Source organism: Pagrus pagrus (assembly GCF_965226575.1).
Source record: "Pagrus pagrus genome assembly, chromosome: 19".
Classification (NCBI taxonomy): Eukaryota; Metazoa; Chordata; class Actinopteri; order Spariformes; family Sparidae; genus Pagrus; species Pagrus pagrus.
Window position 1 is genome coordinate 21,980,387 of NC_140203.1, and position 14,962 is coordinate 21,995,348.

The 14,962-nt window shown below is 39.7% G+C and overlaps 1 protein-coding gene across 7 annotated transcripts in view; it reads right to left on the reverse strand.

Annotated features, from left to right (window-relative positions):
- Window positions 1–14,962, reverse strand: part of cacna1bb (calcium channel, voltage-dependent, N type, alpha 1B subunit, b) — a 178,020-nt gene that overhangs the window by 77,503 nt on the left and 85,555 nt on the right. For 6 of the 7 annotated variants that reach the window (XM_084382536.1, XM_084382535.1, XM_084382537.1 and 3 more), the window contains 8 exons: window positions 11,671–11,774; window positions 8,424–8,539; window positions 8,227–8,316; window positions 5,367–5,456; window positions 3,570–3,791; window positions 3,348–3,460; window positions 3,117–3,229; window positions 1,703–1,834 (listed from right to left, as the gene is read on the reverse strand). In XM_084382536.1, coding sequence (XP_084238662.1) covers window positions 1,703–1,834; window positions 3,117–3,229; window positions 3,348–3,460; window positions 3,570–3,791; window positions 5,367–5,456; window positions 8,227–8,316; window positions 8,424–8,539; window positions 11,671–11,774 — 980 coding nt within the window. Of the gene's footprint in view, window positions 1–1,702; window positions 1,835–3,116; window positions 3,230–3,347; window positions 3,461–3,569; window positions 3,792–5,366; window positions 5,457–8,226; window positions 8,317–8,423; window positions 8,540–11,670; window positions 11,775–11,867; window positions 11,950–14,962 lie in introns of those variants that run through there. The other variant, XM_084382538.1, reaches the window with a different exon arrangement.

A 14,962-nucleotide genomic window follows, 5' to 3' on the forward strand; every position in this document is an offset into this window, starting at 1 on the left:
AAAACAAGATATCATAAGCACTATTTCAGCTTAGAATCAGACTCTGAATCAGGTTTACTGCCTGTAGGTTGTCATATTGTAAGTCACATACAGGAATTTGCCTTGGTTTTCTGGTCCATAACAATAATACACACAACCTTGAATCCAAAAACGCTGGCACACTGTGTAATATTATCAGAATGCTATAGGAATACTATCTGTACTTCTGAAAAATCAAAATCTTTATACATTCTGATATTTGCAAATTATCTTGTGTGGCCTGTGCTCTTCCACCATGGTGGAGCTGAGGTCATGTGGCACTACTTGGTGATGCCTTGGCCCGCTCAGTTGACCTCCTGGATCCACATTCTTTACTTGTCTTTTATATAATCTACATGTATCAAATATTCTGTGAATGAACTCTGTATACTCTGTGATTTTGTTTTACTGTTCTGTACATACCACATCGAGACTATAGTATCCTCTGTGGTTCTTCGTAAGGTCTCTTCCACCATTACAAGGTGTTTTTTTTTATCATGGGCTTTTTCTTATTCGATTGAGGGACTAAGGATAGAGGATGTTGCTCACTGTACAGATTGTAAAGCCCACTGAGGCGAATGTGAATGTGATTTTGGACTATATAAATTAAATTGATATACTTTGATTGGTTGGTGGAAGGTTAACAAGGGGGACATATTTTGGTTAATTTACCAAAAAGGGGGACGGCATCCTGCCTCAAATCCCCTACTGTGCATACACAAACCGAGAATGTACAGTCAAGTAGCAGACTTCTTGTGTCAATGTGTATAATTCATTGCATATTCATATATCCTGGTATATTAAAAGAGGGAGATGTAAGGAGATGTAAATGTTTTAAGATGACTTACGTTTTTTAAAGATTATTTTTTGACTCCTTATTCAGATAGGAAAGTTTAGAGTTTGACAGGAAATGGAGATGACAGAGAGGGGATGACATGACAACAAAGGGCCACAGGTTGGAATCAAACCCCGATGCTGGTGAGGACTCAGCCTTCATACATGGGGTGCACACTCTGCCAGGTAAGCCACCAAATTTTATTTGCAAGAAAAAAACCCATATGAGACACAAATTATAAACCGAAGTTGAGCAATTTATATACATCTTAAATCATGCCTGGAGGGGATATTTGATTCCTTATAAATCTAAAGCAAAACTGAAAAAGTCACTTCAGGTTTCGTCGGGCTTAGATACACCATTGGTTGTAAATTTAAAAAACTACACATCAGTCTATTCAAAGACTGTTGAAGTATGTGATATAATACACAATGTTAAAAAAAAACAGACAGTCAACCTGCCTGGCCAAAGCAGTGTCTGTGTGACTTGAGGTGACATGTGAGGAGCTAGAAAGTATAACGTGTGTGAGTGTAGCCAGACGGGGCTGGATGCCAAGCCTTTGATTAACTGCAGCCAGCACAGAATCATGAGGTGTTCCTGTCATTAGAAGACATGGAGCTCCTGCTGAGAGTGATATCAAAGGGCCACAGTCAGTGCTGCTGCTCTGCCAGCTACCTGCTGCGTCAACACGTCTGTCAGCACTGCCACGCCGGGGATCACACACAAGGAGGAGGGTCAGATGGAGAGATGGATAAAGGAGAAGAGGAAAGGATGTGTGTGCATGTGTGTGTGTTGAAAAAGGGAGAAAAGAGCAGTTGAGGCGCAGGATAGGATAGAGAGATTACTCACTGTCCCCCAAAGAGCTGCATGCCCAGCAGAGCGAAGACCACGATGAAGAGGAAGAGGAGGAAGAGCAAGCTGATGATGGACTTCATGGAATTGAGAAGGGAGACCACAAGGTTCCTCAACGAGTTCCAATATCTGAGAAAAGACGGCAAACACAAAGGGAGGCAGAGAAATAACTTTTGTTTTTCATTAAATGTTACTCAACATCTCTGACAAACAGGCAGTGAAAGAACAAACAGATTCAGACAAACAATGCTTGAAAATAGACAAAGACGGAAACACCCAAAACAGAGGAGGAACGAGTTGAACAAATGGCAATATGAGCTGTAGGTGGCATGAAACAAATCAATGCGTCAGGGTCTACAGCTGCCAGTTTCAGTGAATCACAGGATTACAGCTAATCTAATGAAATAAAAGCACTGCCATCAAACTCTAAAAGGATTGTCAGTTTAGGGAGAAAAGAATTAAGAAAGCCCAGAGAGAAAGTGCAGCTCCTCGCATCTCCAAATTGTGGCATTTTAAAAGAATTCACTCAGATTTTTATGCACTGAGTTTTGGATGAAATGTGTTTGTTAGTCCATTTAGACAGGACAGTTTCATTTTGTTCATTTGGATACCTGTCTGAATATTTTAGACACAGAAATCAGCAACATATGAGTAAATTAATTACTGGTGGAATATACAGTAAGAACCATGTTGACGGGACATTCTAAGCCTCAGATCTGTCAAAACATGGAAGTTACACTCCACCGACTTTGTAAAAACAGGCTGAGATGTACTTATGTCTACTGTAGCTCTACAGGAGCTTTCTAAAGTCTAGAAAATAACCCAAATGATGTAATCATGTCAGGTCTGTGTGACTGCAAGCAAACATGCATTTTAATTACCTCTAAAAGCCTACATTCTATGTATTTCTGTATCATATTGTGGTTGAATAGTATCTCTGGCCTACATGATAACTGTTTTACACATGTTTAATAAATTGAAGGTAATTAAACTCAGTGAAGTCCGGTGAGGTCTGAACCCCAAGCCCCCTCCTGTCTGGAGGTATGCAGAAAGTCCATCTGAAGGACCTTGTGGACTGAATTAATTGAAGGTTCGGACAGCCTTCAACACTTGCAAACTTCCAAGGAAATGTCCAGACTTCACTGCTCTTGCATACCTCAAGAGAGTCTGCTTTGGGTGCAGACTTCATTGGACTATACTGATTTAATTACCCACAATTCATTGAAATAGGGTGGGCATTTGGATTCAGCCTACAAGTCACAAGGTTTGGCGCTACAGAAGTGTAATGCTTCCATGCAGTCAGTGTGTTAGCTGCTAGGATGAACATCTTAAAAGTTGACAGCTGTGGCGGTGCAACAAATAAAATAGAGCTTGTCCATAGCTTCATGTGTGTGTTTAGGACTGAACTCACTTGGTGACTTTGAATATCCTGAGGAGTCGCAGGGCTCTCAGCACACTGATACCAAATGATGCTCCTGGTTTAATCATGTCCCAGATCACCTCACAAATACTTCCCACAATCACCTAGAGAGGAGGAATGGAAGTTATCACCTAAATAACAAACAAGACTGGTTGACCATCCAAACAAAACTAGCACTGCTGGTTAGAGTTAACCGGTGAGTCACAGCTGACAATAACCTACCCCAAAGTCAAAGCAGTTGAAGGAGGAGTGGAAATAATTCCTCACTCCGAGGCCGTACATCTTCAAGGTCATCTCAGTCAGAAACAAACCCAGGAACACAAACTCTGCTGTGTCTGTTTTCAAAATGAGCAGGGTAACAAAATCAAGAGAAACTCATTTTATAGACCATCAACATCAATAAGCGTGTGGGAGAGTGAGTGTGTATTTGAATGTGTGACTTACAGAGAGCCGTTGTAAGCCACGGGGGTTGGTCATAGTGGACGATGGCCACACACAGAGTATTGAGGCCCACCAGACACAGAACGATCCAGTAGAAGCTCTGAGCTTTCACCATGCGGCGGATGAAGAAGCGGATTCTCTTCTCCTTTCGCCGGAAGTAGGAGGAGCTGTCCATCTTACCGCTGCTTTTCACACTGGCCCGACCGAACGGAGAGCCTGGAGGAGCTGAAAGTGATGATGAAGAGAGGTGAGAGAGGAAATGAGTGAGTGTGCAGCGGTTAAATGTTTGTCATTGTTTCACAGTATTTCACAGTGAATCACTGTTGGTGTTTGTCTTGTATTCTTCCTGCTACTGTGATTAGCAGCATCTCCATCATCGCCGGACTCATCAAGATCATCATTATAATATACATTATGATGGTTATCCATATGTCTTGGTGAACAGGTGGTGGAACTTGTTTAGGAGTGACATTACAATTGCTTTGATTGCAACAACAGGTGCAACAATGCCATTTTTTGGGATGTTAGTTGTGTTTAAGTGTTTACACTTATTAGAGCTGTCACAATTAGTAAAATAATCGATTAGCTGATCGAAAGAAAATTAGTAGCCAACTATTTCAACAATCATTTAAGTAATTTTCAATAAAAATGTGAAACATTTGCAAGTAGAGGCTTCCTAAATGTAAGGATTTACTGCTTTTCTTTGACATTAATGACAGTAAATGAGTCTTTGGGCTCTCGACTGTTGGTTGGTTGTTATAACTATAAGGCCATATCGCCTAGCCCTACCTTCTAACAATGATGCATCCATGCTGCTCTAGACTCTCTCGCTGACAGCTTTCCCAAGCTTTGCCAGGATTGTACTTGTGCCTCTGGTTGCCAAAACAGTTTGAGTTTGGGCTACAGTTGTGCTACTTCCCCAGTAACAGGAAATTAGAGCTCAAGAACCTCAAGGTTTGTACGAGAGAAATGTAACAGTTTGGTTTGGTATATAGGGATCCATTCAGCTTCACATTTGCTAACAAGCACTAAAAGTCTGAAAAAAGTAACAATACCCACCCAAGGGACAGAGTTAACAGCAGAAAATCACCTCAACAGTCCTTGGATTCTCCTTGCAGCTGCTCATTAAAAACTATTCACCTAATACACTTGTGCTGTGCAGCAGAACTGCAGGCATCATGTGTGAAACAAGTTAGATGAGAGACTAAAATTTGACTGTGCAGTGCATCTATTCCCTTAGCACTTAATTTTATGGAAAACAGTTATGAGATGCGATAGAATAAAAGTAGTGAAGGCAACAAAATGGTTTCAATTACCATGCTTATGCACATTTCCAACCCACAGACAAGCAATTACATGTTGTCTTTGTGTGGGACCATGAAGTCCATTAATATTAAAAAGTCTAATTTTAATGTGCTGCAGGTGATTTCCTTGCTTTTTAAATTTAACAGTCTAATTAGAAAAGTTAATTATACTTCTTTTCCCTGAAGGTGATAGGCCTCTACTGCCAGGAGAAAGAGCTTTAGGTGTCCAGATCCACACAGTGCTGAATCTGCGTCTGTGATGTACATTGTCAAGTTTGTTTGAAGTATCTCACAAAATGTTTTATTGTGTTGAGGTGACATGACATACTAATCTGATAAATGGAGACCAGAGAGAGACCACGACAGGGTTATCTTCATTGTAGAAGACAGGCTTTTATGGTGGCTTTTATTGTAAAGGTCGACTCTGTGAACAGACGGCATGTGAAGGTCGGAGGTGATCTGCTGGTCACCATGGATAAAACGATGGAAGACTCACCAACAGAGGAGATGTCTGCGAAAGGATCCTCCCCCTCCTCTGCACTGATCAGGTCGTTTTTACCTTTCTTGGCTTTGCCTCGTTTCAGGACTGTGAGGAGAAGCACAGGAAGGGAAAATAATCATATTTGAGTCTAAAATATAATATAGCAATAAAGGAATGGTGCTGTTCTGTATTACAAAATGTGTGAAAGAGAAGAAGTCAATTATACCAAGAAAGACATTTCAAATTGTACTGTATTTCAATCGAACAACTCTCGTACATAATTGAGCTTGCGCGTGTGCATGCGAGTCGAGGGGTGAGCTAATTGGAAACTATGAATAGCAGGCATCAATCATGTTTTTCATTTGGAGATTTTCTGCCTTCCTACTTGAAGCCAGCCTTGGAATGAAAAACTGCCAGCACCATATGAATGCGATCATCACATGACCAGCTCAGTGTCACTGGGGCGCTAGGCTCATTCCCAAGATCTACAACCCCTATATGCCAGCTCGAAAAGGCTGCCGGGGGGCAGAGCAGGCAGCGAAACGAATGAGGTTCTGACACCTAAACAATCTCTTCTTAAATCACTTTTGTCTGTAATTGAATGCTAATAACGCTCTTTTTTAAGTAACTGCAGCATGAAAATCCCACCTTGTTTCCAACTGAAAGGAAATTTCCAGATGTGAGGGTGTGTGAGAAAAATCGACTTCAATCCTTGGAGTGAAGCTACAGAAGCTACAGATGTAGAAGTGTTTTTATATGTTTTTTCTGAAACACATTACAAGTATGTTGAAAAAACATCTACCTTAAGTTAACTCATCTTTTATGTTTAAATTAAATATCCAGCCTAAAGGGTAATTTCTTATCTCCATAGGCAAGGTAAGCATGGAATAATTATTTCCAAACCGCTACTGAGTTAGTCAGCTATGATTGGCACTTTACTCCTCTACTCATACCTGTCATTCATGTGATGAAGGACAACTCCATATTTTCTGCTCTAACAACATCAGAGTGTTTTTTCTATGGCTGTGGACTCAGACGTCTTAATCCCTTGATACGTAACTAATTGAGGAAATGAGGCAGCTGTCACTTTACTGGAGTCATCAGCATCGGTGTGTTTCCCATGTATGTCCATTTAATAGCAAATGCATTTTCGAGTGTGTGGGTGTATGTGTGACGGGGAGTGCGGTACATTGAATTTACTTTAACAAATCCAATCAGACTAAAGTTGTAAATCCCACTAATTAACCCTTGCCTTCACGCCAGGCCTAATGGACTGACATCATGGCTGAGAGAGAGACAGAGACAGAGACAGAGACAGAAGAGAGACAGAGTGTGTGAGAGAGAGAACTGATCCCTTTGAAATATAGCAAAAAGACTACAAAGTGGAAATCATGATCACCACTCGAATAACTTTATGATAAGTGCTGATAGTATGTTTGCTCTTATGTATGATTGGCTGGAAGAGCTACCAGCAGCACATTTTGAGGGGTTAATGTTAAGCTCAGAAGCCACCTCACTTATACTATACTTTATATGTTATACTGTAAGGTTAAGTGAGTTTGAAGAAATATTGACTGAAAATTGAAAAACTTTTTTTTTTTTTTTAAATTGGTATGGTACTACAACTCTGATATTTTTAAGTTTGCCAGCTTTTTCTCAAAAGCAAAAAGAAGGCAAGTTGTTTCCCGCCTTCTTGAATGTCTGCCCCGCCCTGATTAGTTTTAACCTGTCCCTTGTTATGTAGCATGTTTGCTCTACTACCTCGTTGGCAGGTCATCCTACCTTGTGTCTCGGCCATTTCAGCCTTTTACGAGTGTTAATTCTCAGTGATTTTGGATCCTTGATTAGTTTCCCTAGACTTTGCCTATATCTGGACTTTCAATTTTTGCCTACTCATAGTTGAATTCATTCGCCTGTTTGAGCTGCCTTTTCTGGTCTTGACCGTCACCTGCCTCACCATCCCGTCAGCCTTTGTACGTTTTATTTTGCAATAAAACAGACTGACAAACAAATCTGCCTACAGGCGCCTCAAAAACTCACATAGCATGTTATATCTGGTTTGTTTAACCTGTACAAAAACAATGGGAAAAGAATGATGGTTATATATATATATATATATATATATATATATATATATAAATAAAGTGTTTGTGTACTGTATGCAGTTTAACTGCAATGGTCTTACTAAGGATCCAGCTCAATGTTTTTTAATCCTGGACCTGGGACTCCTTGTCCTGCATGTTTTAGAGTTTTCCCTGCCCCAACACACCTAATTCAAATGAATAGCTTGTTATTAGGCTTGAGCAGAGCTTGATGACGAGCTGATCATTTGAATCAGGTGTGTCAGAGCAGGGAAACATCTACACTCTAGCTAACGAGGTTTCAACATGAGGATTTACTGCTCACACAAGAGCTCCAGATTCATTTTGAAAAAGTTTAAATAAACTCAAAATTCCGGGTTTGTATGAAATCATAAATTGTATCAAACTAACAGGCTAATATTTTGAATTATAAAGAGTTGAGAAACACAAAAAAACACAACCTTTAAATTTAGAGCTCAATTATTCTAACTACAGTTTATACTGTCTGTCTACACAAACTGGGCCTTTAAGGAACACCTGCATCATTCTGGGCGATTATCATGTCAGTACAGAATGTCAGGTTCAGCTAAAGCTAAACTCCACTCCGTAGGTTGAAGAGATCACATTCATGACAGATGATTCTGGAATGATTTATGCACAGACCAGTGATGCTGTAAAAAATCAATCATTAAATAGCAATGATGAATTGTAATCTCTGTGCCTGGTTTACCATTGTCCTCCTGTGGTGATGGACCACTGTAAATCAGACAACATATACTCAGCCCTGTTTTCACCTGGAAGGTTTTGTTTCCTCTTGTACCACGCACCATCCATCGGGGACTTCTCCTCTGCAATTTCATCCTCCTCCTCCAGCAACACCTCCTCTGCAGCAGGAGAGAGAAAGGAGAGAGGGACTTTCTATCAATTTGTTTTTCTAACACAACAAACACACACATGCCAGCTCTCACGCTGTTTCGGAGATGAGTCTAACCTGCTTTGCAGATCCACTCCAAATATCCGGTGAGCTCTCTCTCAATCTGCTGCTGCCTGCGAAGCTTCAGGAACTCCTGCCTCTTCTCCACACGCTCTCTCTCTTTGGCAAATTCTCTGTTCAAACATATACAAAGAGAATAAATTAACATAACATATTAACTGGCAACATAGATTTAGAGCTTAATTCTTGTTCTTGTTTTTCTCTTCTGTGTCAGACATCTGCTAATAGTGAACCTGCACATGTACATTCATAGCAACCAACAGGATTATGTGAATTACAATTATTTGTGAGACACTCCTGCCTGGATGAAATGGAAGTTCTCACATCTGTTTAACTATTATAATTGACTGTGGAGCTACATGACAGCAGGACAGCTGTTGAGGACAAAAGAGAGTTAAAGAGGTTGTGGATGAAGCTGGAGCTGTGTTAAAGGGTACTTCTGAAGCAGTGGACTAAGATGTCTATCAGTGATGTATGAGGTGAAGGTCTTATGTCGATATTTTGTGTAATTTTAATCGGCATTGCAATATAATATACAGTATAGTATATATAGTATTGTGAAACAATCAATTTTAAAACATAAAATAAACAGAATAATTCAATTCAATTCAATTCAATTCAATTCAATTCAAAGAGGCTTTATTGGCATGAAAGTTTTACAACAATGTTGCCAAAGCATCAATAATAATTACATTGTACTTAAGGAATTGTTTAACAGTTCTTAGAAATCCGCTGTTAGGCTCCTTTTAAGAGTTAGATAAGAAGATTGATACCACTCTCATATACGTATGTCCGTAAGGTTGAAAAAATGTCTACCAGAAGCTCTAAATCTCACTAATTGATATGTTTTGTTTCTGGCTCTTTTTAGTGTGGAATAAAATATTGTAAAAGCGACAGTTTCTGATTTTACTAGGAATGTACTTGACTATGTCTTTGCTGGAAGCAGCGACTTCCCAGAGTCTCCACTAGTTGCCTGGCAACCTCACAGTGACAAAAAGAAAAGAAGAGATTGCGTAAATGATAGTAGCAATGTTGCAGTATTGTTCAGTGATTTAAAACATAGCCCCTGAACACTGTATGTGCAATTTTGGGCTGTCCCAGATGAAAGTTCACAGTTGTGAGAGAGATGTAACGGCCTTCAGTCCAGATTTTTGGTCCTAGATCACAGTGTGAGTTTCAGTATTTCTGATCAAATGAACAAAGCTTGTTTTGGTTTTGCTGTATTTTGAAATCATCAGATGCGAGCTGATGATGTTCCCACTTTCAATGTTTCATCATCACACAATCTGACCGGCTTCAAAACTGATGTTTGAACAGTCTGACACATTGAGACAGAGATTTTCCATCTCAGTGTGCAGTGCAATGAAACTGCAAGATTGCCATTATTGCACAGGGTTCAGAGGCCTTAATACAGATATGTTAAAGGCCAGCTTCTGTACTGCTGTAGTTGACAAAAATCTAATTGCCTATATCGTCTCACACTAAATATTGTAATATCATGCTACCCTTGAAGGACCACAAATGAAAGTGACCCACCAGTGATAAGATGATATATTTCTTTCATTGTTCAGACAAAATGTGATTTGTGTGTCATGAGCAAAAAAAAATCATATAATCTTGATTAAGATTATATGATTATGCATGATTATATGATAAAGATAAGATGGTACAATGAAATCATTTACAAAATATATAACACCTTACTAATAACAGTAATGGTGCAAACATGGGACAAAAAGGAAAAACACTCATTATGTTGAAATACAGTTTTGGCAGGGAGAATGACAAGATAGACAGGGGAGCTCCTTCAGCAGTGTGTTTCCTATGACATCCAGACTAATGACCACGCACATGTATGCTTTTATCCAGACTTCGGTGAGACAAGGGGCTGTGAGTCACTGCAGGTGAGAACAGTCTCGTTGCGACCACAGACACAATGAATGAGATGGACAGACATCAGATCCAGGAACAGTGAGGACCAGGATGATTAAAGCCACAGTGTGAAGCCTTCTCACGACACACGAGTATGACATGGGCGGATGATAAGAGACAGAAAGTAAAAAGGAGAAGTGCTGTGGAGGGGAGGTGAATGATCTGTTGATTTACTCAAATCACCCTCAACAGAGCATTTTTTTCATAAGCAACAAGCCTTCTTAGATACTGTCTTGAAGACAATCTAGTATTGGTAGATAGTGCACACCACATGTACAGTACAAAGGCTTGGTTTGAATCAATCAGTACTGCCTCAGTACAGAAGTGTCCTCAGATGCAGTATTTGTTTGTTTTTTTAAAAAAGAGTTATTTTCGAAAAGATGGTTTTGTTTCCTCAAGACATCATGTTTGCAATTTAACTTCTAAGTTATGTAAAAATTTTTACTAGTTTTACACCAAAATTGGAACGCAAATGCAAGGATTTATTATGCAGGCTGTTGACTCCTTTCCCACTCCCACAAGTTTTACTTTCTGTTTTCTTTTTCTGGTATGTCACGCTCAATGTCTGAAACGTGCCAGAAAACAGGATAACAGTAGAAAGCAGCATGTCATAGCATCTCACGAAAATTAGCACATTCCACCCGGTCGTAATGTTTCCATTGCTGCAGATCAGAGCTGGAGGTGATGAACACCCATGACTACTGCAGAGTCATTTGACTACGCAGGAATGAATGCTGATTGTACTCTTTCCCTCTGAAGACAGAAGTTAGTAGGTGTTAGTTGTTTTTTTGCTTCGTGTGAAAGGGGTATTATTGATCCTTTTACTACTGTTTGTTGCTCTCCATTTTAGCAGATTTCCACAAATATACCAGTGTTTTCAAATGCTTCTTTTCATGTTCCCATTTACCCTAAACTTGTTTACAGTGCATTTTACAGTAAGAGGTCCTCTTGCAACAACCACAGAAAATATTTCCAGTTACAGGAAGTGAAAAGATAAGTGGCATTAAAATTCAAATAAGCTTCTGATTATAAACCATTTAAGAATGTGAAAAACAGAACAAATGTTCAACTCCAGATTGTTTGGGATGTAGATGGTGTTTTTAAAATCCAATTTCTATGCAGATTTTCCTTTATTGATTTTTTTTTCAGTCCAATTGTTGAACTTTCTTGTACAAACTGAACTCATTTAACAAATTAAAGGATTTTCTTTTTTTGAAAAACAATAAATACCAAGTCACCATTCATTAAATGCAATGTGACCCAGCTTAGAGCCAAACTGGAGTTTGTGTATCTACATGATGAGATGACTTACCCTGATAGGACACCCAGCACCAGGTTGAGCATGAAGAAGGAGCCGATGATGATGAGAGGGATGAAGTAGAGCCAGTTCCAGGTGTTTCCTGCTACATCGTTGGTCTGGACATACAAACAAAACAGGAGAAAGTAAGAAGATAGTTTCTGCTTCTCTAAGAATTTAAAAGCTGTTACTGTTATACACATTACACCTACCCATATGTAGACTTCAATTGTCTACATATCATCAGCAAAGTGTACTGTAAGCATAGTTTAGCCCTTCCGACTCAATGTTCCGTTTCTAGCCTCTGCTTTGTGGACTAAAATAAAAACATGAACTAATGAAGGAAAACCAAAATGCAAAAGGTAACCAATACAAATAAACTCCTGGATTGTCAGGTAGTTTCATTTTCTGGAATCATCTTTTTAAATAACTTATGTAATGTTTTACTTTGATATAATTTGTATGCTTCAATTGCAGGAGAAAGAGTCATTTTAGTAAGAAATGGTCAATGAATGTCCCAAACAAAGTTATTTTGTTTGGCTTGAGCTGACGGTGTATGAATGTGTTTCTCATCCACAGCTGTGAATAATAATGTTTTTTTTTTGTTTTTTTTTAAACTTGGCACACTCAACAAAATTTTTTGCCAACTTGCCTCATTAGAAAAATACTGGCAACTTTTCAATTTGGAAAAAAACAATTAAAAAAGTCTTCCTACCAAACAAACCCAGCAACAAATGTCCCACTAACAAAGAGCTCAGTCTGCTATCACGGCAAAACAACTGTTTAATTCAACCCCAGTTACGGCTCAGAATCATTCACTTCGAATTGTCCACCGACAAATTGGTGTGACAATTCAGTCATCCAGTGTGAGCCGTCATGACTGGGGGTTTGGTTAAATGACTTTCACTTACAGAACAGTGTGAAAACCCACACACGTAGACCTCCTCATGATTGACCCATGTTATTTGATTTGTGCTGATTCACTATGAGCAAGTACGCATTACAAAATGTATTCACCCAAACAAAGTATGTGGACACCTGAATTTTACACCTATAGGTGATTGTTGAACATCATATAAACCATGGGGGGTTCACATGCTGCTTCAGCTTGTAGCTTCAATTTGCAGCTTCCATTCTTCTGGATAGACTTTTCCACAACATTTTGGGACCCAGCTGCAGGAATTTGCTCAAATTCAGCCTCAGACAAGGTGGCATCAGCAGGGTCGGACAAGTGTAAACTCACCGTGACGCTGCCCAATGACTTGTTGACTACCATTTTGAACCCTCAAGTTTGGCGTTTTGGAGACAAAATTGACCATATTTGGACGAAAGGGTGTAGCCGGGGAGGATATTCTCGCTGGATCTGGCTGAAAAACCAAGGACATGCTGCCTTAGTCACAAGGTAGCTGTGCCCTAAAGTATGCACTCCTTTATTTTCTATTTTACTCTCAATGGACCATAATTTACTAAATAAACATCATGCTGTGTTGAAGAAGACTTAAAACTAGCAATTGAGACAATTAACTCATTCGGAAACCGTTTACTGAGGTAATGAATCAAGTGAGAAGTAGGGTCATCTTTTTCATAAACTTACATACAATCAGACTTCTTTATACAACCAGTGGAGTTGCCCCCTGCTGGTCATTAGAAAGAATGCAGGCTCAAGACACTTCTGCTTTGGCCTCACTTTGTAGACACGGAAGCTCCACCAATAGTTTTTACATGTTAGTGTAACTATGCAATGTGAAAGGTTCAACACACAGTAGCTTTGTATTTCCTTTTCCTCTGTCATTGGCGTCAAATAAATCATTGTTTCAGTCAAAATAGGTTAACTCTGCATAGGAAGCCAACCATCTATCCCAACCTCATCCCTTAATTGTTCTTTGCTTACTCGTAATTACATAATTAGGTATAGTACGTAATTAATGTACTTATTTAAACTGAAACCATGATCATTTCGCCAACCAAACAAAGGAGTCTTTGTGCCTAAACCTATACAAAATGTGACTGTTTCACAACATTAATTACATAACATTACATAACACTTCTAATCGTGTTGTCAGGTACCGTGTTGTCAGTAACAGGTCTGGTGAGATGGGTAGCTCAAAGTGACAGAGAGTTATCACCTAACTCTGCAGTTCCCCTCAGCTGTGCAGAGCATATCATAGTTCACAGTTGGGCTTTACGGCAACGACAACTTTACTGTTTACTGTGTTTCATTCTCATAGCTCTCATTTTTACAGCTTGTCCCTCTTGACCAAGTGGCCTTCTACAGGGCTTCAATACTCTGGCTCGTTTCCCCCACAGGGTTGTGGGAGTCAGCACCCTCTATGTCTGAGATCACTCCCACACAGCGGCCTGTTAGCGGGTACAAGCCTGCGGACTGATGGGCTGTGTGAAGCACGGTGACATTTTGCAGACGCCAGTGTCGGAGCGCTGCCACACGCTGGCTGTAATTGTGATGGGAGGTTCAGGGCGGCTGAATCAGCAGGCTGGAGATCTATATTATGCACCCCAGTATGTGAGATGAACACACACACACACAGTAGCACACCCTCTGTCTCAGCTGTCAGAGAAGCAGCAGCCCACACACCAGGATAGATGGCAGGCAGAAGCTTTACTGTGTTGCTCTGCATCATTTCTTTTTCTACATGTCCAACATCTCATCACTGTTTCATCATCTCATCACTCAATCTTCATGTCTTTCACTGTGTCACTCCCTCTTGAGCTCCACACTTAGTTAAACTCTCTTGTATGAACATTACATGAACAGCGCTCATTGAGTTCAATTCCATAAAGCTCAAAGAAAAAAATTCAACATTTTGGGGAACACGCTTATTTGTTTTCTTTTCAAGAGAAAGATGGAAAGATCTATATCAATCTCATGTCTGTGCATCAAGTATGTCCAATGTTAAACAAATAATTAATTAAAACTCACAATTTGCTTCTTGTTTATTTAACCTGTTTACAGGTTAGGTTACATGCCAGAACTAGTCCTTGGCTAGCTTGGCGAAGCTTACAGCTGTGTTCCATCACACTCATCAGCGTAATTTCCAGCCGTTTTCAGTGAAAAAGCTCTGATTAAAACATGGAATGCTACCAATCCACCACCAGACGAGAGGCAGACAAAATTAGCAAACAATTAGCCCGCTATTAACACCAAAACAGAGCTAACAGAGCAGCGGATATTAGACTTTGATTCACCAGGAGGACTGAAACGCAACAATTTCAATGTTACTGTCTGTTTAAATAGGCAACAAAGACATTTGCCAGACAAAATTTGTAAGTGAACGTTGTGTTATAGGGT